We start from the raw sequence: 23,680 nt of genomic DNA on the forward strand, positions 1-23,680 counted from the left end.
TGCGAACCGTCGCTCGGGTTTAGGGAAGGAGGAGGAAGAGTAGGATGGCCGAGTCGGCCGATCCGGCGGCTTTTCCCGCGAGAACGGCGTGGGCGCGAACGGCGCGCTACCGCGAGACGCGAAAAAGCGCGTAGAGCGGCCTCTTGCGGATTCGCGAAAACAAAAAACGCTCGAATACGTACCTCCAGGGACATATCTCGCGGTCCGCTGAAACGTCTGTGGGGCTATGTTTCCACAATGAGCCCGGGTTGTTTTTAAAATAAGGCGTGGCATCACTTAACCCCACCCCTAAACCCAACCGTCATTGGAGGAATAACAATTTAGTCTAATCTGTGTGAATGAGATCGTACAAATTCATACGAATTAGCCACTAAATCAAAAGTTACGAATTGCCGCGTGATAGCATTGGTTTTGTGGTGTGTCATACAAAGAGCTGCATGAAAATAATCCTTTATTAGTTGATATGTCCTTGTAAATATCATTAGTGTGAAAAAGAACGAAAGTTGTTGTCGTCATTCTGCCCCCTAGTGTTCATTTCACCTACAAACTGCAGTCAAACGTATGTTAAAGTTCGTTTTTGTGGGTTGACATGCAAAAATGTAGACTGATGTGTTTCCAATGAGCCTGTTTTGACCAGATATTTAACTAAATGTGTTTTGCATTTCTTGAGCAGCAGAAACAGAAGAGCAATAGATGAGAAGTTATTTCACATGACAGCCATAGTAACGAATTAAATATTTTCTGAATTAAAAGCAAAGTTAGATATGCTATTTATTACAAATCGACATCACTACCAGAAACTGATTTATTAATAAAATTTTGTCAACAGGGTTTGCTTGATTTTGCTGTATTAGTCATGAAATAGCATGGTTTTGTGGTATTTATTATGTGTTGTGCAAAGAACTGCATGAAAATAATCCTTTATTCATCAATAATATGTCCCTGTAAATATCATTAGTGTGAAAAGGAAGCAAAGTTGTTGTCATCATACTGCCACCTAGTGTTCATTTCACCTAAAAACTGCAGTCAAACAGATGTTAAAGTACGTCTTTGGGGTTTTACATGCAAAAAATGTAGGCTGGAGGACATACATCTAATGAGATAGAAGAAATAGAACAGCTATAGAAGAGAAATTGTTTCACATGACAACCAAAGTAACAAATTAAATACTTTCTCTATTAAAAGTTAGATATGCAAATTATTACATGGTCAATCAATCAATCAATCAATCAATCAATCAATCAATCAATCAATCAATCAAGTAACCTTTATTTGTATAGCACCTTGCTACAACAAGAGGTTGATCAAAGTGCTTTAAACCAGTAAAAACTAATTATACAACACAACTAAAAAGCAAACAATGCAAAAACAATACAAGAAATACCAATAAAATACAGCAAACTATTAAAACAGAGATAAGTGTCAGTGCTACTATGCATTAAAAGCCATTTTGAACAAGTGGGTCTTAAGCTTGGCTTTAAAAAAAAGGAACTGATTATTAAAACAATTTTGCAAACATGGATTACTTGAAATAGTTGGTATATAAACTGGGGCAATTCTAATAATAGGCTGATTTTTGTGCATTATCAGTGTATTAGTGTGCATGTAAACGTGCTTATCGTGTGTGTTGAGATGTTTTCTGTGCTCTCAGACGTCAGACATCGGGATGACTCATAACTCTGGGGACAGCGGACTGTGTTTCGAGATCTGGTTTCGGAGGAGGAAGACTCAGGACACGTATGTGCTTCAGGCTGCGAGTCGGGAGGTGAAGGAGAGCTGGACCAGAGATCTGGAGAGGATTCTGTGGGAGCAGGCCATTCATAACAGAGGTCAGCGGAGCATTCACAACTAGATTATTACTTATATTTCAGCCTCTTGGGGCCATATTTGCAAAAAAAAACATTAAAAATACAGAATACAAAATACATAATGTTTTCATAAATATGCATATTATTCATTAATTCATTCACTTTCTTTTTGGCTTAGTCCCTTTATTAATCTGGGGTCACCACAGCAGAATAAACCGCCAGTTTATCCAGCATATGTTTCCTTCCAGCTGCAACCCATCACTGGGAAACATCCATACACACTCATTCACCCAAATACACTTCTGCCAATTTAACTTACCTAATTCACCTATAGCGCATGTGTTTGGACTGTGGGGGAAACCTACGCAAACACAGGGAAAACATGCAAACTCCACACAGAAATGCCAACTGACCCAGCCAAGGCTCGAACCAGCGACCTTTTTGCTGTGAGGCGATCATGCTACCCACTGCGCCACTGTGACGCCATAATATGCATATTAACACCATTTAAATATATATTACGTTGAATATGAATTAAAATATGAATTACGTTTATGCTGATTTGTAAAAAAAAGAAAAAGCGGGCCTCAAATTGTCTATTGTAATGATGCTGAGTCAAAAATGTACAGTTTTACATACTAATTTAATAAATATTATATTATTTATATATATATTATATAATATATATTTTGCCATTTTGTTTTCCGAAAGACATTAGTTTACACAACTCCGTTTACACGTTTAGATAGCATTTTAACGTGAATAAAGTGTTTGCTTTATTGTTTCAGATGACTTTTGTGAAAATATTTTAAAAAATAATCATCATTTAGCACAACAAAAATTTATATTTCAACTTATAATGACAGTTGTTCTGGCCTGCACTTAAAATAAATAAAAGAATGATTAAAAACTTCTTTCCACGAGTTCACACTTGCAGTCGTGTAAGTATAAAGGTGTATTTGGCGTGCTGTCCGGGGAGAGGGCTCTGAGCACGGGGAGACACCCCAAATGGAGTTATTCCCCTTATCAGAAAACAAAGAGGAGTTGGGATTCGAGCAAAGTATCAAGCCCGGTCCCAGAATGCTCCCCCCGGGAATGTAATGCTTAAGAGGTGAGGTGTCGGGGTGGTGGAGGGATGCTAAAGTCGTGAATGCTGCAGGTATATATAGGGGTTTGGTCAAGAACTGAATTGATAATGGAATAATTGTCAATAATGTATTCGATACTGAAACTTCTGCGCATGCTCCTCCCGAAATTTGTTTACAAAACATCACTTTGTCAAAAATACCATCATACACTCCTAATCAGCATCTTAACAAACAAAAAAGAAAGATCTGAGTACAATATTCAGTATTAATGTGAAGCAATTTTCCATAAAAAAAAAATGTTTTTACAACAAGTCGCAGCTATATTTATAATTTTCAGCAAATTTTGCTACATATTAATTTGCGTCCTCCAGAATTAACTAGAAACAAATATTGTTTTTCTTTCAGAAAATATTGGAGGTGTTATAATTACACATAAATGGGCAAATATACAGGAGAATTAAATTAGGGAGAATTTAGAACTAATCAACAATTTCTAGTAGTATGTTTTATTCAACCCAAGCTCATTCTGGAAACGTAGCCCCGCGGACGTTTCTGGAGACTGCGATTTACGTGGCCGGAGGTACGTAAAGGCCGCGTTTGGTTTTTTTCGAACGAACGCTGTGGGGTGGTGTGGCGCCGCTCCGCCCCTCCTCTTCGCGCTCGCCGGCCGACGGCTCGCCTCTGAGTGGAGGGCTTTCCCAATGCAATCAGTTTGTCCGCTTAGCTCACAGCGTTGCGTCGGCGGAGCGGCTGCCCCGGAGGAGGAGCCGGAGCCGGCCGCGGTGGACGACGACCGGGATCGAGTCCGGGGAACAGCAGGTTCTGGAAATCAGGCAAGACGAAAAACGTAATCCGAAAAATAAGGGCGAGAACGCGGCGGGATCCGAAAACGCAGTCGAAATCGAAGACGAGGGCTTTTGCTTTTTTTTTTTTTTCGATCCGGCGGCTTTTCGCGCGAGAACGGCGCGGGCGCGAACGCCGCGCGCTCCCGAGAGGCGCCCGAGACGCGAAAAAGCTCGCACAGCGGCCTCTCACGGATCCGCGAAAACAAAAACCGCTCGAATACGTACCTCCCGGGACGTAAATCGCGGTCCGCAGAAACGTCCGCGGGGCTACGTTTTCACAATGAGCCCGGGTTGGTTTTATTTATGCGGCATGATGGATCAATGGTTGTCTCTGTCACCTCACAGCAAGAAGGTTGCTGGTTTAAGTCCTGGCTGGGTTAGTTGGCATTTCTTGTGTGTGTGTGTGTGTGTGTGTGTGTGTGTGTGTGTGTGTGTGTGTGTGTGTGTGTGTGTGTGTATGTGTGTGTGTGTGCGCGTGTGATTGTGTGAATGAGTGTGTATGGGTGTTTCCCAATACTGGGTTGAGGCTGAAAAGGGCATCCGCTGTGTAAAACATATGCTAGAATAGTTGAAGGTTCATTCCGCTGTGGCGACACCTGAAATAGAGGCTAAGAAAATTAATAAATGCTTTAATTTAATTAATTGGAAATCCACACTTCTTCATCTGCAAGCTAAAAGTTTATCTCCAAGTGTGTTTTAAATCTTCAAAAGCGCTGAAGTCAGTCAAGTTTCTCTGTAAAACCTTGATTTAAGGTGTGTAAGATTAATTTGTTCTGGTGCAGTCCACACCTAATCTTACCGTCAGTTGTTTTACTTCATTTTTACGATTATGACACTGAAACCTTAAACCTTAAGAAAAGTGAATGTTTCTGGGTTGATGAAGCCAAATGAAGTGCTGAAAGGTGATGTTGTATATTGAGGAATGTGAAAAGGAGGGATGAGGAAAGATGAATGACAGAAGCTAAACTCCCGTCTGCAGCTGCATGCATTCAATGAGGACTCGCACTGTCTGCGCAATCATTTCGCCATCACGCTACACTCATCTCATATGCCCTGCAGACATTATTCATCTGATCCTGAGATGTAGACGTGTGCAGATTTACAGAAACACCCATTGAGGGATCACTATAAACAGTTCCACAGAACATTTCATTCACAATTCAATCAAATACATTCAATCATTTGAAGAAAAAACAATGGGCTGCATGCATTTACAGATGACTCTCACTGTTCGCACACACATTTCACCATCACACATCTCATGTGCCCAGCAGATATTACTCAACTGATCTTCTTTTAAAAAATATATATAGATGTGTGCAGATCTACGGGAATATCCTATGGGGCATCACTATTACAAAATACACAGTTCCACAGAACTTTCTCCGCATTTTACTCACTAAACACCTTCAGTTAGTTTAAAAAGATGACAAAAACAATTAAGCTATGCTGCAATCAAACCCTCATCGTTGTTTGAGAAATATATTCCAAAGAAATACCAAAATATGCAAGTAATACAACATAACTGTGATATGAACTGTATTTTACTGTAGGAAAGTTATACAGTATGTTAATGTTATTTTAAAGTTTGCATTGTGTAAAGCACTGTATATTTTACAGTAAAGATATACAATAGTGTAAATACATGTGCAACAAGGTAAATGGTGCTGTAAATGCAAATACAGTATTCTTGCTATTGCTGATTTACAGTAAGTTACTTGTGAACTGAACTCTAATATGAACTGTATTTTACTGTAGGACAGTTGTACAGTATGTTACCGTAATTTATAGTTGCATAGTAAAAGCTACTGTATATTTTATAATAAATATAAACAATGGTATTTTTGCTGTAACTACAGTAATTTACTTGTGAACTGAACTGTAATATAAACTGAATTTTACTATAGGACAGTTATACAGTATGTTACTGTATTTTAATGTTGCATTGTGAAAGCTGCTGTATATTTTATAGTAAATATAAACAATGGTATTTTTACTATAACTAATTTACAGTAAGTTACTTGTGAAATGAACTCTAATATGAACTGTATATTACTGTAGGACAGTTATACAGTATGTTACCGTAATTTATAGTTGCATAGTAAAAGCTACTGTATATTTTATAATAAATATAAACAATGGTATTTTTGCTGTAACTACAGTAAGTTACTTGTGAACTGAACTGTAATATGAACTGAATTTTACTGTAGGACAGTTATACAGTATGTTACTGTATTTTAAAGTTGCATTGTGAAAGCTGCTGTATATTTTATAGTAAATATATGCAATGCTGTAAATACACCTACAGCAAGATAAATGGTACGTTATATGTAAATACGTGAATGTGAGAAGTATCACAAGCAATGTATTAAAACTCCACTGATTTCCTGAAATTAACTTAGGGATAACGAGGCAGTGGCGCAGTGGGTAGCACGTTCGCCTCGCAGCAAGAAGGTCGCTAGGTCGCTGGTTCGATCCTTGGCTCAGTTGGTGTTTCTGTGTGGAGTTTGCATGTTCTCCCTGCCTTCGCGTGGGTTTCCTCCGGGTGCTCCGGTTTCCTCCTTAGTCCAAAGACATGTGATACAGGTGAATTGGATAGGCTAAATTGTCCGTAGTGTATGAGTGAGTGCGTGTGAATATGTGTTTGGATGTTTCCCAGAGATGGGTTGCGGCTGGAAAGGCATCTGCTGCACAAAAACTTGCTGGAAAAAGTTGGCGGTTCATTCCGCTGTGGCGACCCTGGATTAATAAAGGGACTAAGCCGACAAGAAAATGAATGAATGAATAATCCAGCTCAGCTCTTTGACAATGAGCTGAACTCTCCATACTCAGCCTATTCCTCTCTCCGTTTATTCTTTGGAAAAGAGAGAAGAACTGCTTAAACTGACTCAGAAATGTTTTCACATACTGGATTAGTCAGTGTGCAAGGTTTGTTCATGTGACGAATTTTTCCTAAAAAATGCATACAAACATTCTAAGCTTCAGTGTGCAAAGAGCTTTAGGCTTAATTATTTAATGATAGCTGAAGCTGTTGCTGATGTTTTCTCAGAGATCCGGATGCAGGAGCGAGTGTTCATGGGAATCGGACATAAACCCTTCATGGACATCAAGCCCAGTGAGATGGCCATCAGTGACCGAGCCATCAACTGTGTGCTCACAGGACGAGGTAAATCACCTGGGTCAGCAAGGCTATTTCAAAAGTGTATTTTATTTATTAAAATACACTTTTATAGGGGGTTTAAACATAGTTGTGTGGCAATAGTGTGTGAATATAAGCAGCTTCTAATGGGAAAAAATTTATTAATTTTATTATTTACATTCAGAGTTTATAAAAACAGTCTGCAGAAACACTTTGATTGACATTATCACTTTGTACGTGTCTTCAGAGGGGGAAAGCCCCGCCCATTAGCATAGGACGTTAGTCTTGAGCTGCGTCCCAAATCGCAAATCGCAGGTGTAAGTAGTGCGTTCACACTGAAAACTCTAAAAATAATGAGTGCACTTTAATTACCCGGATGATGCACTCATTCAGCCGCTAAAATGAAGTGTTTAATGATGGACACTTCACGCACTCAACGACTGCAGGTTTGCTTACGTAGCGGAAGGGGCGGAGCTATCGAACGCACATGTTGAATAACTTTATTTATTTTGGATGGTGAAAGCAAAATTCTCCTACGAGAGTTATTATAGCGCCTCCTGATGGTGAATGCGGTTATACTCACGGCAGGTATTATTTGATAATTCGGTCGTATATTTCACTGATTTGGCAACCGTCAAACGTCATCAGGGAAACAGTTTGAATTTCGGCTTAGTAAAAAAAACATTAGTGTGCCATTTGGGACGACACTACATACATATACTATCCTGTTGAGTGTGTAAGTGCATAAGTACATAGTGCATAGTGTACAGGGGCGCAACTGCACATTTACTGATGGGTATGCGGCTTCAACTTTTCCGCGCCCCCCTTCAATCCAACTATATTTTAAAACAGGCAAGTGATAAAATGTTGCAAATATTTCCATCAATAAATTAAAGATATTTTTTCATAAAGATGTTAATATGCTTCAAAAAATACAGTTTCGCAGTTCTGAACACAACTGAAATAGTATGAAGTAGTAAAAGGTATAATTACGTTAAGCATGTTAAGTCGCAAAGAAATGCATCTCATACCAGCCCAAATTTCTTCTCAGTTTAATTTTCCCTCACTAAATGATTATAGCACCTTGACTAACCTTGCTTTTGGACTTTTTGTACTACATTTGTCAAAACAAAATGATAGACATGGGAGTCCTAAAGGGCAAAAGAACATTGTGATTACTTCTCATACATGCATACTGTGAGAAGTGTAAGGTCTGTCTCTGCAAGAACAATTGAAAGTGAAATAAAAAGACTGTCAAATGTTTAGTGTAATAAAAACAGAAACAAACTGTGTGAAATGTTCTATTTAATTGAAATGTTATAACTTTGTTTGTAGCTAAAATTAAAATAGTTTTGAGCTAAGAAGTTACCAAAAGGCCTGATGAATCAATATGATACATAATAAATTCATAAAAACATGTATATGGTATGAAAAATGGGGGGGAGGGGTGGAATGATTTTTTAATCTAATAAAATACAATATTATACGCGTAGAAAATGCTAAATAAAATTTTTTTACAAAAAATATATATATTATTTGAAACTTTTAATATGGATAATTTCAAAAATAGTTTTGGCACAATGGCGCCCCCCATGTGTGGCGCCCCTATGCGCCGCATATACTGCATACCCCCTTTTTGCGCCACTGATAGTGTATAGTGTGCCATTTGGGACGCAGCTTTGGTTTTGAATCTGCCGCTACACTGACACACAGGCATTTGTAGCTCCTCATTTGAATTAAAGTGACAGTCCCCAAAACGCCACAATTAGGATCAAAGCCAGGCAGTTTCAAAGAGTTCCTTCATTTTCTTGTCGGCTTAGTCCCTTTATTCATCCAGGGTCGCCACAGCGGAATAAACCGCCAACTTATCCAGCAAGTTTTTAAGCAGCTGATGCCCTTCCAGCCGCAACCCATCTCCGGGAAACATCCACACACACACTCATACACTACGGACGATTTAGCCTACCCAATTCACCTGTACCGCATGTCTTTGGACTGTGGGGGAAACCGGAGCACCCGGAGGAAACCCACGTGAAGGCAGGGAGAATATGCAAACTCCACACAGAAACGTCAACTGAGCCGAGGTTCGAACCAGCGACCTTCTTGCTGTAAGACGTACTACCTACTGCGCCACTGCTTCGCCGATGTTTCAAAGAGTTTTAAAACATTATTTGTGCAACTTCTGGTTCATGCAGACTTTAAACTTGTTAAATAATAAGTGAGCAGTGGATCTCCTCTTACTGTGTGTGATGTTTTTAGGTGGTGTTTCTGTCCTCCGCCTGAACTCCATCGGCTCGGCCAGCGGCACCTCGTCCTCTGGAAGTCAGTCGTCCTGCTCTTCTGGATGGGGGTCTCCATCTACGTCTGCTGTGTGTCCGGTGGGAGGAGATGATGTTCGGTACATTCAAGAGACGTCGGGGATCCTGGAGGAAGATGATTTAGACCAGGAGAGTGGAAACCACAGCACACTCGGTACGCATTTTCGGGTACACAAAAGTTCATCTGAAATGAGCTGAAATGTTTTGATTGATACACTCAAAAAATAGTTTGCTGCTTGTTCAAATAACTTATTTCAAACACAATTGTAAAGTTATTTGAGGGACAACCCAATTTTTTTATGCTGAATCCACTTAAATTTGTAAAAAATTATGAAGTTAACTTGATTTGTGTTGGGACATGTGTACAAGAACAATTTAAAAATGTACCTTGCTTATTAATACATGTTTTATGATTGAATAGTCATCTTGATGTTATTTCAAAAATAAAAAGAAAGAATATATATATATATATATATATATATATATATATATATATATATATATTTTTTTTTTTTTTAAGTATATATATATATATATATATATATATATATATATATTTTTTTTTTTTTTTTTTTTTTTAAATATATATATATATATATATATTTTTTTTGCTAGGTTCAATGTAGAAAAAAAGTGTGTAAACCTGTTGCTTTTAAAAATGATGAATTGACTTTACTTTAAGAAGTGAGAATGTTTTTAAGGAAATGAACTATGTGCATAACTTGAAAAATTAGGTTAAAACAACTTAACGGTTTGAGGTTAAAAGGGGTTCGCTTGCTTTTGCCACAGCAATGTCACCCTGCAGCCCAAGACCGCTTACTCACTGAAGCTAAGCAGGGCTGAGCCTGGTCAGTAGCTGGATGGGAGACCACTAGGGAACACTAGGTTGCTGTTGGAAGTGGTGTTAGTGAGGCCAGCAGGGGGCGCTCAACCTGTGGTCTATGTGAGTCCTAATGCCCCAGTAAAGGTGAAGGGGACACTAGACTGTCAGTGGGCGCCGTCTTTCGGATGAGACGTTAAACCGAGGTCCTGACTCTCTGTGGTCATTAAAAATCCCATGGCACTTCTCGTGAAAGAGCAGGGGTGTAACCCTGGTGTCCTGGCAAAAGTCCCTCTATCGGCCCATACGATCATGGCCTCCCAATCATCCCCTTCCACTGAATTGGCTCTATCACTGTCTCTCCACTCCACCAACAGCTGGTGTGTGGTGAGCGCACTGGCTGCTGTCGCATCATGAAGTGGATGCTGCACACCAGTGGTGGTGTGGAGAGACCCCCCCTCATGATTGTGAAGCGCTTTGGGTGTATGGCCATACACAATAAATGCACTATATAAATACACATTACATTACATTTTTAGGTAAAGTCAACTTGTCACTTTTAAGGCAGTTAAAGGTCTTTTTTAATAAAATAAAATAATAACTTTTGTGTTTGTTTTAGTGTTTTAGTAAAATGGTAATATTTGCTTGATTTCCTGAATATCTGATAATATTTCATAATTTTGTGTCAAACAAATTCAGAATTCACGTAAATGTTTTTGTTCTGTTTTGGTGCTTGTTCTAACTACTTATTTAAAATGAGCTGAAACAACACACTTCTTGGAGAGGGGGGCAGCTTAATTGTTTTATGTTCAATCAACTAAAAATTAAAAAACTTAAGTGATTAAAAAAACACTTAAGTTGGGAAAGCATGAAGGGATTGTGTGGAACCCAGTATTTGACAGAATTGTCTTTACAGATAATAAACAATTCTAATTATTATAGTTATTACAGTATATCATGGTTTCCCAGTACTGGGTTGTTGCTGGAAGAACATCCGCTGCGTAAAACATATGCCAGAATAGTTGGCGGTTCATTCCGCTGTGGCAACCCCTGATAAATAAGGGACAAATCTCAAAGAAAATTAATGAATGAATAAATGAATGAATGGCATATTATGGTTGATATTGTGTTGTATTGTTGTTGTTTCAGTGGCGAGTTCAGAGTCGTCTGGTGAAAGCGTCAGCTGTTTCAGCACTTCAGCTCACAGCTGCTCGTCTGTCATTGGTGGAGACTGTGAACACACTCCGTCTGAGCTGGGAAAGCAACACAAACAAGACCACCTTAAAACCACTAATCAAACCAGAGACCAGAGCGGCTCTAAAGTACGATTACAATTTATTTATTTTTTCAGAAATTTCTAGCAAGGTGCATTATGGCAAATATTGCAGTTTAATTTTCAAGCAATTATAATTTAGTCTCAGTTGTGCTGCGATGCATCGGTTATGAACAGTGTTAGAGGGAGTTACTTTTGAAAATAATGAATTACAATATTAAGTTGCTCCTCAAAAAAGTAACTAGTTGGGTTACTTAGTTACTTTTTATGGTAAGTAATTACATTACTTTTTAAGTTACTTTTGCACTACTTTTTCTTACCTGGATGAGGCTTGATCTTTTTCAGAGCACACAGGTTTTAAATAACCTACACCTTCATTTACCTTTAAAAAAAAACACGTCAAAATAAAATAATTTAGGATAATATATATTTGCAGCATGGAGGCTCAGTGGTTAGCACAGTCACCTTGCAACAAGAAGATCACTGGTTCGAGTCCCGGCTGGGCTGGCATTTCTGTGTGGAGTTTGCATGTTCTCCCCGTGTTGGTGTGGGTTTCCTCCGGGTTCTCCGGTTTCCCCCACAGTCCAAACACATGTGGTATAGGGGAATTGAATAAACTAAATTGGCTGTAGTGTATGAGTGTGTGTGAATGAGTGTGTATAGTTGTTTCCCAATACTGGGTTGCGGCTGGAAGGGCATCCGCTGTGTAAAACATACACTGAAGTAATTGATGGTACATTCCGCTGTGGTTACCTTTGAAATAGAGACTAAGCCGAAGGAAAATAAATGAATGAATATTATTATATAACTCGTGTTACTTGTAATGCGTTACCCCCAATACTTATTAATATCATCTATTATTAATTACACTAAAACACTATTAATATTTTCATTGTGCATCATATTCTGGTTATTAATATTTACATTCTTTCGTTGTTCTTTACAGGTACAATCGTCAATCGGAAAGTCAACTGAAGTGTAACCCATCATGTTTGTCTGTACTGTAATAATAGCATCATGTGTTTTATGTTTTCATATAATCACTATCAATCATGTAACACTCTAAAATAAAAGGTATTTATTTATTCTCTGTCTGACTGTGTAACATTGTTTTACAGCACTAACTTTTCATTTTAAAAACCTACACAATCCATTGAATCATTGTTTTAGACTGTTTTTGATTAGGTTTGTTGTACAGATTTGTTGTAAAACCGACATCTGTAATCTGTATATAATAAAAGTCTTTTTGATTTGCTCTGTCTGTTTCTAATTACCTTTTTTGTACAGGTTGTAAAACACAAACAGATGTGTAATCTTTTAAGAAAACATGTTTGGGTAAATTAAATGGCTGGTCTGGGAATCTAAGAATGTTTTATAAGTCAGTGAAAAAGTGCAGATGCATGATCATATGTGTACTGTATATATATATATATATATATATATATATATATATATATATATATATATATATATATATATATATATATATATATATATATATATATATATATATATATGTATATATATATATATACACTGTACACTATAATCCCAGATGTGGATGGTTTGCGTTGCTGTTTGATTACCACAATAATGTAAATTCCTGGTCTGGCCGATGATGTCAGGCTTTTGTAAGTTTAAAGTTATTAACAAATGAATTAAAATAAATTAACTGCTAAATTAACAAGCAGGATGCTTTCAATTGCACAGGGGGAAAATTGAAGACAGTGTGTCTTGGTAGACTTTGTGCAGAAATAATATAGCTATTCATTATTCATATTGCATAATCTTTCTTTTGTACTACAAATGTGTGCTTTTATTTGTGAAAAAATATTAATATAAAATTACTTTCTATTTTATTATCTCTCAAAAAAGATCATATAAATATACGTCATTAGACTAACAAGAGATTTGCATATTATTTGCATAGATAGTATTTGTTGCTTTGATTACTTATATTGTTCTCATCTGTAGGTCGCTTTGGGAAAAATGTTTGCATAATTATTAAATGTCATATATAATAAAGAGTGATCTGCACGTATGTGATCGTCGGTCTGTCAGCTGTGAATGCGCATGTGGGCGTGTCGCTCTGGACAATAAAGACGCGCGTGCGTGTGAGAGCGCGCGCACACTGACTGTCACTGACTGAACGGAACTCACCGCTGGACCGCCGCAGCATTACTTTATAAACATGGGTAAGTGCGTTTTACTCTGCATCTATCAGTGTTTCAAACCTTTATTAGGATGTTAAAGACTGTTATACATGCATGTATTACATTCCAAGTTTTGTATCACGTTATAAAAAGTAAATTTTTGTGTTTAAGTGCAGTAGCTGCCATGAGGATCAACTTATACCTGACATTTATAAGTGTTTTTTAATGTGTACCCTTACTTAATGCGAATTAATTCTGTCATATGGAATGATATAACTAAATATTAATCAGGTTGATGTTACCACACGAAGCTTGTTATAGTTTAACGTTTCCTAGCTGTGTAAAATATTTTAATGACGTTATTTCTGACTGTTGAATGTTCAGTTTATATATATAGGCCTATCCAGTTTATTTATACAGTATATATATACTGCTAAACTGTATATATTTACTTGATGTCTAAAAATAATGGATAAACAAACTGTATATATATATATATATATATATATATATATATATATATATATATATATATATATATATATATATGTGTGTGTGTGTGTGTGTGTGTGTGTGTGTATGTATGTATGTATAAACTAAACATTTTGAATGTTCAGACAACAGCACAACATTATTATGCATGCAGTATATATGATTGCATGTTTATTTTACACTTGTATACATTCTAAGAATATTCTGATACAGGTAGTAACATTCTTAAGAGCATTTGATTGACATCTAATAAAATATTTCGGAAATCAATAAGTTGCATGAATGGACTGAGAATGTTGCCTTTACTAGTATAGATTTCAATGCATATTATTTTTGAATAATTCATGTATTCTTTTATATATTGTGTGTGTGTTGTGTGTGATTAGATGCACATGTCGAATGCTTGCAGATAATGCATCTTTCATTTGTCTTTCTGCCTACATTTTAAGATCTTCACCCATGATGAGGTAGACAGTGTAGGCGACATTCATAAAAGGCATAGTTCACTTAAAAATGAGCATTTGCTGTTAATTTACTCACCCACAGGTTGAAGATGTTGGTAACTTTGTTTCCTCAGTAGAATATTAATGAAGATTTTGAGCTGAATCTGTGGTTCTTGGTGATTCATATCATGGCAGTGAATAGGGACATGTTTTTATTTTTAAAATAAACTCATACAAATGAGTCCAAATCATAGACATGGCTCCTGAAGACACATTGAGGTCTTGTGAAGCCAAACGATTGGTCTGTGTAAGAAATTGAACATTATTTACAATATTATTAGCTTTAATCCACAACCCAGGCTCATTCTGAAGACTTATCCCTATATACAGGGCCAACTCAACTTTCGGGTTGAGGTCGACGTGATCATCCTTTGCCTAGAGCGGCAGTTCAGCTTGCTCCAGCCCTGCCTATATACATTCCTGGAGATTGCAAATTATGTAGCCAGAGATACATATGTCTGCATTTCATCTTTAAAACCAACGCTACGCGCTGGTATGACACCGTGATAGATTGAAAAGACTAAATGGTTGTTAGATAGAGATGAGATTAATTTAATATCATGTTTAACAACTATAGTGAGACGCGATGCAGTGGTACATCCTTGAAAAACTGTCCGACGTGCACTGCTCTCTGGGGTTTGTGCTCAAAGCACCTGCTGACTGCCTGGAGCTCAGACGAGCACATAACAGTGTGTGTGTGTGTGTGTGTGTGTGGTCACGTGATGTGCGTTTTCAGCAGTATAGTATGGACTGAGGGCTGTTCAGAAATGCTAGATGAAACGACAGTGTGGATGTGGATTGTTTTCGTTTTAAAATGCCATTTTAAAACTGAGACGTATTAGTGTAAACTGGGTCTAAGTGTGTATTTTTCGCGAGCGGGTTTGCGATGGGGGTGAATTGCGATGGATGATGGCATCGTCTATCGACCCAACCCTAATTTTGAGCAGCGTTGACCACGAAAACGGGGTTCGAGTTTGGCGAAAAACAGTCTCAGAAAGCAGGTAAGACAAAAACAAAAGCCAAATAAGAAAATAAACCAGTAAATAACAGGGTGAGTATGTGGTAAGATCTGAAAACGTGGTAAAAATCAAGCTGTGAGGGCTTTTCTTTTTCTGGATTGATTTGAAAGCACTGAGTTTAGGGAAGGAGGAGGGTGGGTCAGACTATTGGTCAATCAGTCAGTTCACAGCGGCCTCCGGTGGATTTACGCAAGAAGAGCTGGCGCAAATGGCACTCGCAAGAGAAATTTGAGAACTCACAAATCATACACAGTGGCCTCTAGTGTATTCGCAAAACAAAAACTGCAAAAAACATACCTCCTGGGACGTATTTGGCGCTCACCAAAAATGTATATAGGGGTACGTTTTCAGAATGAGCCTGGGTTTGTTAATCCCATAGACTGTAAAATATATGGACGTAGTGTCCGTGACGTCACCCATAGGTTTCTAAAAAAGCCACAAGTAGGCACGGCCAACCGTCGCCATTTTGTTCGCGCGTCATCACACCCACGGCGGGATACCAAACAAGGGCAAAGAGGCGGAGAGTGAGCGGAGCTACAGACACCTGCTGGCATTTAGCTTGGACCTGGTTCAGACACACTTTACTTTGGGAGAAACGCTTAATACTTTATCACCTGCGACTCGTTTGTATTCTGACCACTTGTGCTTGGTTGTACACTATATCAATAAAGTGTTTAGACTTTTAAAAAAACTGCTGTAAGTGTGCACATCCGCAAATCCGTTGCTAAGGCTTACTTTATGTAGGTCGATTAAATTATGCGCTAAAAACAGTTTGACAACACTTGTTAATAAATAAAAAAATACATTCTATATTAAAAAGATAAGTTGTATCTTGGAAAAATCGATGCATCTCGCAAAAACCGATGCATCTCGATTTGCTTTTAATATTTCATTCATCCTCTGCTGCTCTACCGATGCACTCGCATCGTGCACGCGCATGACCGCGTATCGATACATATCGGTTTATCTTCCCATCCCTAGCTGTAACACATTGAGCCACTAAACATTGTTCTTATGACGTTTTTCAACAGGAGGAAAACGCAAATTACTTCTAAACCCTTCAGATACAGTCTGTGTTAGTTAATGTAAGACTATTGATGAAATCCAGCATAACACTGTATGACAACGCTTCAGATGACTGATCTAGAGCCTACAGCTAATCAATTCGTCAGATTCTGGAGTGCATTACAGCTCTGAATATAAATATAAACGATAAATGATCTTAAATAAATCAAATACATGTATAGAGATATATAAGTATATAACTTTACTCACATGGGAAACGGAGGCCACGTGAATGGTTTGTGAGCACAATTAAGTGCACTCAGCATGCCATGCCATCTAATAATTGTAGGAAACAAGTCCAAAACGCCACATAAAGCCACATAAAACAACACAGAAATACGATAAATATGCCGAGTTCAGTGGCTAATCTGCAGGATTCAGCTGAGGTGACGTGACGGCGACCAACGAGACCTAGCTGTCACTCAAGTGGCCACGCCCTTAATTATGCAAACTTAATATAACTTAATATAAAGGAAACGGATGAGTTATAAAAAAAATTCGCCCCCCTCACAGTTCTCATGAAGGGTAATATTAGCTGTATTAACCAAAATCTTTTTTTGTACCAGGCTGTAAACACCTTTATTTCTGCTGTAAAGTTGGCCATTCTAACAGTGGGCTCAATTGAAATTTGCTCTGTTTTGGAGCCAGGAGCGGCCAGGACTAGCGGGATTTCGGATGAATTGCAGTTTTAGTTACTTCCGTATTGGCTTCCTGAGGGAGAGCGGGAGGTTGCCGATTGGTTAATCCACAACCAGCTCAAACAGTTTTCTGCGCATGTGCGACTGTAGTCTGATTGTAGTCCATTTGTAATTGATTACAATTGCACATGCGCCGAAAACTGTTTGACCAGGCTGTGGATTAAATTATTGTCTATTAAACTACATGACTATTGATCTGCACTCGTGTTTATGTTATATCTAAAAAAAACCTGTAACCATTTACTGCCATTATATGAATCTGACGACCATGCATTCAGCTCAAAATCTTCTTTAATGACCTACTGAAGAGTCAAAGTCATCTTGTATAAGCTGTGGGTGAACGAATCAACAGGAAATCATCATTTTTGGGTGAGCTATCCCTTTAAGCATCTCTGTTCTGTGTGAATGGTTAACTGTGGTTTGTTAAACCGCTTGTCGTCATTAAATGTCTTGGTTTATGTAGTGTTTTCTTGTAGTTTTCCACTCCCGCATGTAAACGCCACTGATGCTTTGAAGCGTCTCCGTGAATGAGCTTCTGTACGGCGTGTAAACATTAAGTCTTGACAGCTGTTTACCATGTGCTCCACTAAAAATATTTACTATATTTAGTCAGAATAGGCAGCCGGTGACCGAACCATAGATGGAAAATTACAGCAAAGGATTTAATGAGGTAGGAGAGACTAAGACAGGGGTCACCAATCTCGGCCCCGGAGGGCCGGTGTCCCTGCAGGGTTTAGCTCCAACTTGCCTCAGCACACCTGCCTGGGTGTTTCAAGTATACATAGTAACACCTTAATTAGCTAGTTTAGGTGTGTTTGATTAGGGTTGGAGCTAAAATCTGCAGGACACCGGCCCTCCAGGAACAAGTTTGGTGATCCATAGTGTAAGACTTTTAATTTCTCTCATCTACTTATAATAGAACAGGGGCTGTTTTTCAATACCAAGTACGCAAAGTTCGGACTTGCGTCCTTGGAAGTTCAGACTTGCCAAGTTCAGACTTGGAAGAACAAACTCCCGAGGACGCGAGGACACAAGTCGGGTGCTCCTACAAATGGAACAGCAGTGTACTTCATAACGTCACTTACCTCACCATGGATTCATCAGTTTCACTGTACATTACCAATAAAATGATTTAATTAATATTATATTAATATTATAAATCTACATTTTTGATTTAAGAAAATGTACACATATATTCATATAAATGTGAATTAAAATGAGTTATTATACACAGACCCGTGTCTTTGATTATCAGATTTAATAAACTACAATGGTAATTATACACACGATAAGAAATAAAGACATTCATAATAAGAAATAAAGATTACGTCAAACAATTTGGTAAACAAAGACAAACAGCGTACAACACGGTAACATAATTAAAGACAATTATAAAAGGTAACAAAATACACTGCTAATATAATACAGCTGAGAATAAATAATAGATTTATAAGACCAAAAACTGTCCATTAGATATTCCCAAGATGTATTAAATATCATGTTTTAACTACAATGGAGAGATGAGATCCAGCAGTACGTCCGAGATGGCCTGGCCGAAGTAAAGTTACTCTTGCAGGGGAGCTGATGACGGAGCTCCCGCTGGCAGGCTGGGAGTTGGAGTCCGCATAAGCTGAGCCACATCGTTAAAGAAGCGCTATCTTTGTGAATAAACTGCCGATTCGAGTTTAAAACAATGACATTCTCGCCTGAAAAACTCTTAAAACTTTATTTTGTGACACAGTAAAGGAGTATTTTTAGAGTATCTGGGATACCTGAGCTTCGCAAGTTCGCACAAGTCACTTCTCGATGCAACCTTGGTAAAAGGCCAGAGGAAGTACACATCCGGGAATTTCATGTGTACTTGGAAAGATGTGAACTTTGAATTGGAACAGTACTTTGGCGACGGTTGATGACGTTTCACGAGGACACAAGAACGCAAGTACAGACGAGAACGCATATTGAGAAACAGCCAATATCTTTCACTTTTGTGCTGTTCAGTTCCATTCATTCAGTGGTTTGGTCTTTTAAATGTGCTGTTTGAGACACTGAACGGCTCCAGAATAACAGTGCAGGTCTTCATTTAGTCAGAATAATAACAACTTCAGTCTAAAAGCTAAACAGAAGTGTCACACACACACTAGAACTGCACAAGGTATCACAAAATTAATGTTTTTGTGATAATAATTTACATCTCGCAGACATGAGCAATAGATTGCATTTATTGTATGCATTGGATGTTTATCTAAATTTGACCAATCAGATGGGACCTTACTATCTTTAGACCTTCCTCCTCAGTAGCTGCTGCTCTGCTATTGGCTGGAGCGGCCCAAAGGTGAACCCAGAGCTGAAAATAAACACTAATGGGTGGAGTCTAGATCAGCCAATCAGAGTTAGAATATCTTCTGAAGTTTTTCGCTCATTCATAGTGTTGTAAAGATGAAATGTTTGCACCTTAATGCAGATTTTTAGTCTGAATTAGATTTAATTAGATCTGAAAATATATGTTACCTGTTTATTTTAATATCATTACATAAATAAATGATTTTAAAACAGCATAAAATATTAAAATAGCATTTTTCTAGTGAGATGTTATATCGTAAGAAGTATCAATATCGCATGCATGTCACATATTTTCCAAGTAACATGCAGCCCTAACACACACACTCACACACAGTGTTTTTGGAGGCAGCGGCATCTCTTCAGACCAGGATCAAAGCTTTGGTAAAGATTACAACATCGACTTTACTGATAGGAAACAGAGGAACCCCACTGCGCACATTCCCCATTAAACACACACTCTTTCTGGCAGGTCTGAGACTAATTTCTTCACCGCAGGATGGTTGGTTTACAGCATACTGAGAGGAGAAAGTCCATCTGCTTTCTCATGAGTCTCAGTTTGTAGATGAACATCTGAAAATTCATCAGCATCACCTTATTGCACAGTCTCCATTAATGGCACATCACTTTGAGATTTGAGATATTATTATAACATCATTGCAGACATTTTTCCAAGATATTTCATCTAAAGAATTTAATGCTGAAAGTTGTTTTCCACAGATCATCAGTATGCACAAGGCATGGCCTCATACAGTTTAATATAATACATTGTTTATATTGCTCCAAACAAAAACTTAATAAGATATTTCCAGAAGTGGACCCTGCATGTAATCAGTGTGGGCTAGAACCGGCATCACTGGCTCGTATGATTTGGAGCTGCCCAAAATTATCATCATACTGGGAAAATATATTTCTAACAATAGGTCGATAGATCCAGATCCCCGTATAGCAGTTCTAGGCATTACTGATTTCCAGATAGCTAAAAACAGTACTGAACAAAAATATAGTTCCATTTGTCTGTCTACTAGCACCAAGGTTAATATTATTAAACTGCAAACAGAAAGCTGCTCCTATATATATATTTATATATATATATATATATATATATATATATATATATATATATATATATATATATATATATATATATATAAATATATAAATATATATATATATATATATATATATATATATATATATATATATATATACACACATCTGATGCGGGATGTAATAAAACAATTGGAACTGGAGAAAATCAGATTCTCACTAAAAAAGAAAGAAGACAAATTCTATAAAGTCTGGCAACCTTTCATGGCTTACTTTAAAGACATAAATTCTGCAAGAAATAGTTCAATTGAAGAGGATTAGACCAATTTAAGTTAAAACAGAAGATTATTATTTTATTAGAATTTTTTTATTAGTGTATTTATTTTATTACTTGTTTCCTTTTTGCAATAGTAATAGTATTTTTTTTGTTTAATTCTATTAATCTGTTATTACTATACTTATGTATGGATTGTTTGTATATTGCATGCTTTATTGTCAATTTTGGTGTGAATGTTTGTGGGACCAAAGTTGTAAGTTGTTGTGCTTTTAAAGTAAAAAAAAAAAAAAAGTAATAAATAATAAAAACAAGTTGCATGTTTTAAGTCAATCTAAGTGCAGTATTTTGGACTTCTTTGGGAAGTATTTTAGCACATATTTCAGACCTAATATTATTATTTGTTTTAATAAACCAAAAGTCAAATATCTTACAGTATATTATGTACAAAATCTTTAAAAAACATTAAATGCATATTATAATTGCGCATGATCTCTTACTCTGTTATATGTTTTAATCATTAAATATTAGAATAAGTATATTGGGTAACACTCACAGTATATTAAATATAAAATCCTTTAAAAAATGAAGTGCATATTAAAATTGAGCATGATCTCTTACACTTTTACATGTTTTAATAAATAAATATTAGAATAAGTATAATGGGTAACACTTTACTTTTACAGTGTCCTTGTTAAACATATATTTACTGTAATAATTACAACCCAGGCTCATTCTGGAAACGTTGCCCCGTGGACGTTTCTGGAGACCGCGAAATACGTCCCGGGAGGTACGTATTTGTGCAGTTTTTGTTTTTGCGAATTTGTGAGAGGCTGCTGTGTGTGCTTTTTCGTGTCTCAAATGCCTTTCCCGAGCACGCTTTTCTCGCGTAAAAAGCTGCCGGAGGCCACTGTCGAGCAACTGTCTCTGTCCGCTGACCGATTGGCTGAATGACTGAACGATTGACTGGGCGGACGGCCAATTGGCCGACCCGGCCGCCCTCCTCCTCCTCCTTCTTCCCTAAACCCAAGCGACTATTTACGAAAGCCGTGCAGAAAAAGAAAAGCCCTCGTGTTTTCGGCTTTCACCGCATTCTCGCTCCGTTACAAACTCGTTCACTTTATTTTTTTTAAATCTGTTTTTTGTCTTACCTGATTTCTGGAACCTCTCTTCCCCGGACTCGAACCCGGTCTCGAATGCGCCCGGCTCTTCCTCCGCTTCGCCGATGTAACACGACGAGCTAACCGGACAAACTGGTTGTGGCAGGAAAGCTCTCCACACGAAGGAGGCGAGCCGTCAGCCTAGCCAGCAAGCGCAAAGAGGAGCGGTGTCACACCAAGCGTTCGCTTGAAAAAACGAAATACGGCTATACGTACCTCCAGCCACGTAAATCGTGGTCTCCAAAAACATCCGCGGGGCTACGTTTCCAGAATGAGCTTGGGTTGAATAATTACAGGTAACTATGTGTGATTACATGCTAATAACCCAAATCCTAACCCACATTCTAAACCGAACTGCATAGTAAATACACAGAATTCATTAACATTACTGTCACCTTAAAAGAAAGTATAACCATTCATCTATTCATTTTCCTTCAGCTTAGCCCCTTAATTATCAGGGGTCGCCACAGCGGAATGAATCGCCTGGAATGATCTATTCCACCATATGTTTTACGTAGTGGATGCCCTTCCAGCTGCAACCCATCACTGGGAAACGTCCATACACTCTTTCATTCACACTCATACACTACAGCCAATTTACCTCATCCAATTCACCATGTGTTTAGCACCCGGAGGAAACCCAGGACAACACGGGGAACACATGCATTTGATGAGGACATCTTGTCTTTGACCAACACATGTAAAGAAACACACTTGTGCCTTTTTTGTGTTACTGTGCCTTATATTTAAAAAAGGAAAGTTAATAGCTACATTAAAAAGGCACAAGGTAATGATCAAACAAGACAACTCTATGCATTGAGTCGTGTGTCAGAAGTCAATCAGTGACATATGTGTGCCCGTGAAGATGCATCTGTTAAACATAAACCACATGCTTTACATTTGCATTGCATTCTTTGCATTGCATCTCTATCTCACACACTCAAGTTCACAGTCTCAACACACCTGAAACACACAGATCAGAGTCCACACTTTGTCAGTGTAATACACTGAGTGAGCTAGGTCTGTCACAATATCTATTTATTGTTGTACGATCTATTGCACCAAATATACTGCAATATATATTTTATCATCAAAATACACCTTTGTTTATTGTGAATACACGCCCTCTAGTGGAGAAAATGACATACTGTGCTTTTAAGTGGATGTTTAATCTAATGTGCATGGTGATACTCAGAGATGTAAAAATTCTTCCGTTGTGTTGCTTCAGCTCTGGACATCGGCTCATGGGATCTGGCGTGTAAATTTAATAACACGGACCACCACACGGAGCTGAACGGCACAGACCGGCTCATCGTGAGGAGAGGACAGGCCTTCACCATCAACCTGCAGCTCAACTCCGGCTCATACCAGCCCGGATACAGTCAGATCAACATCACTGCAGAGACTGGTAATGATGAGTGTGTGTGTGTGTGTGTGTGTGTGTGTGTGTGTGTGTGTGTGTGTGTGTGTGTGTGTGTGTGTATTTGTATTTGTGTGTGATACGCTGTTCACATCCACATTAAAAATATTAGTGTTCATAGTAAATAATATAATATTTGGAAATCGTATTGTAAATTACCTACACTGACTGGCCAATTTAATAGGTACACCTTATTAGTACTGGGTTGGACTCATTTT

The 23,680-nt window shown here is 37.9% G+C and overlaps 2 protein-coding genes across 4 annotated transcripts in view; both read left to right on the top strand.

Moving 5' to 3' along the window:
* quob (quattro b) overlaps positions 1–12,546 on the top strand; it is an 85,242-nt gene extending 72,696 nt beyond the window's left edge. For all 3 annotated transcript variants that reach the window (XM_073952576.1, XM_068221648.2, NM_001004109.2), the window contains exons 19-23: positions 1,652–1,829; positions 6,791–6,907; positions 9,140–9,352; positions 11,168–11,340; positions 12,238–12,546. In XM_073952576.1, the coding sequence (XP_073808677.1) occupies positions 1,652–1,829; positions 6,791–6,907; positions 9,140–9,352; positions 11,168–11,340; positions 12,238–12,273 (717 nt within the window). In that variant the 3' untranslated portion in view covers positions 12,274–12,546. The remainder of the gene's footprint in view (positions 1–1,651; positions 1,830–6,790; positions 6,908–9,139; positions 9,353–11,167; positions 11,341–12,237) is intronic.
* A 902-nt stretch (positions 12,547–13,448) lies between these two features.
* The window catches only part of tgm2b (transglutaminase 2b), a 29,969-nt gene continuing 19,737 nt past the window's right edge, over positions 13,449–23,680 (top strand). Inside the window, exons 1-2 of the mRNA NM_212656.2 lie at positions 13,449–13,486; positions 23,271–23,450. Coding sequence (NP_997821.2) covers positions 13,483–13,486; positions 23,271–23,450 — 184 coding nt within the window. The 5' untranslated portion in view covers positions 13,449–13,482. The remainder of the gene's footprint in view (positions 13,487–23,270; positions 23,451–23,680) is intronic.

This window comes from Danio rerio, chromosome 6 (assembly GCF_049306965.1).
Source record: "Danio rerio strain Tuebingen ecotype United States chromosome 6, GRCz12tu, whole genome shotgun sequence".
Taxonomy (NCBI): Eukaryota; Metazoa; Chordata; class Actinopteri; order Cypriniformes; family Danionidae; genus Danio; species Danio rerio.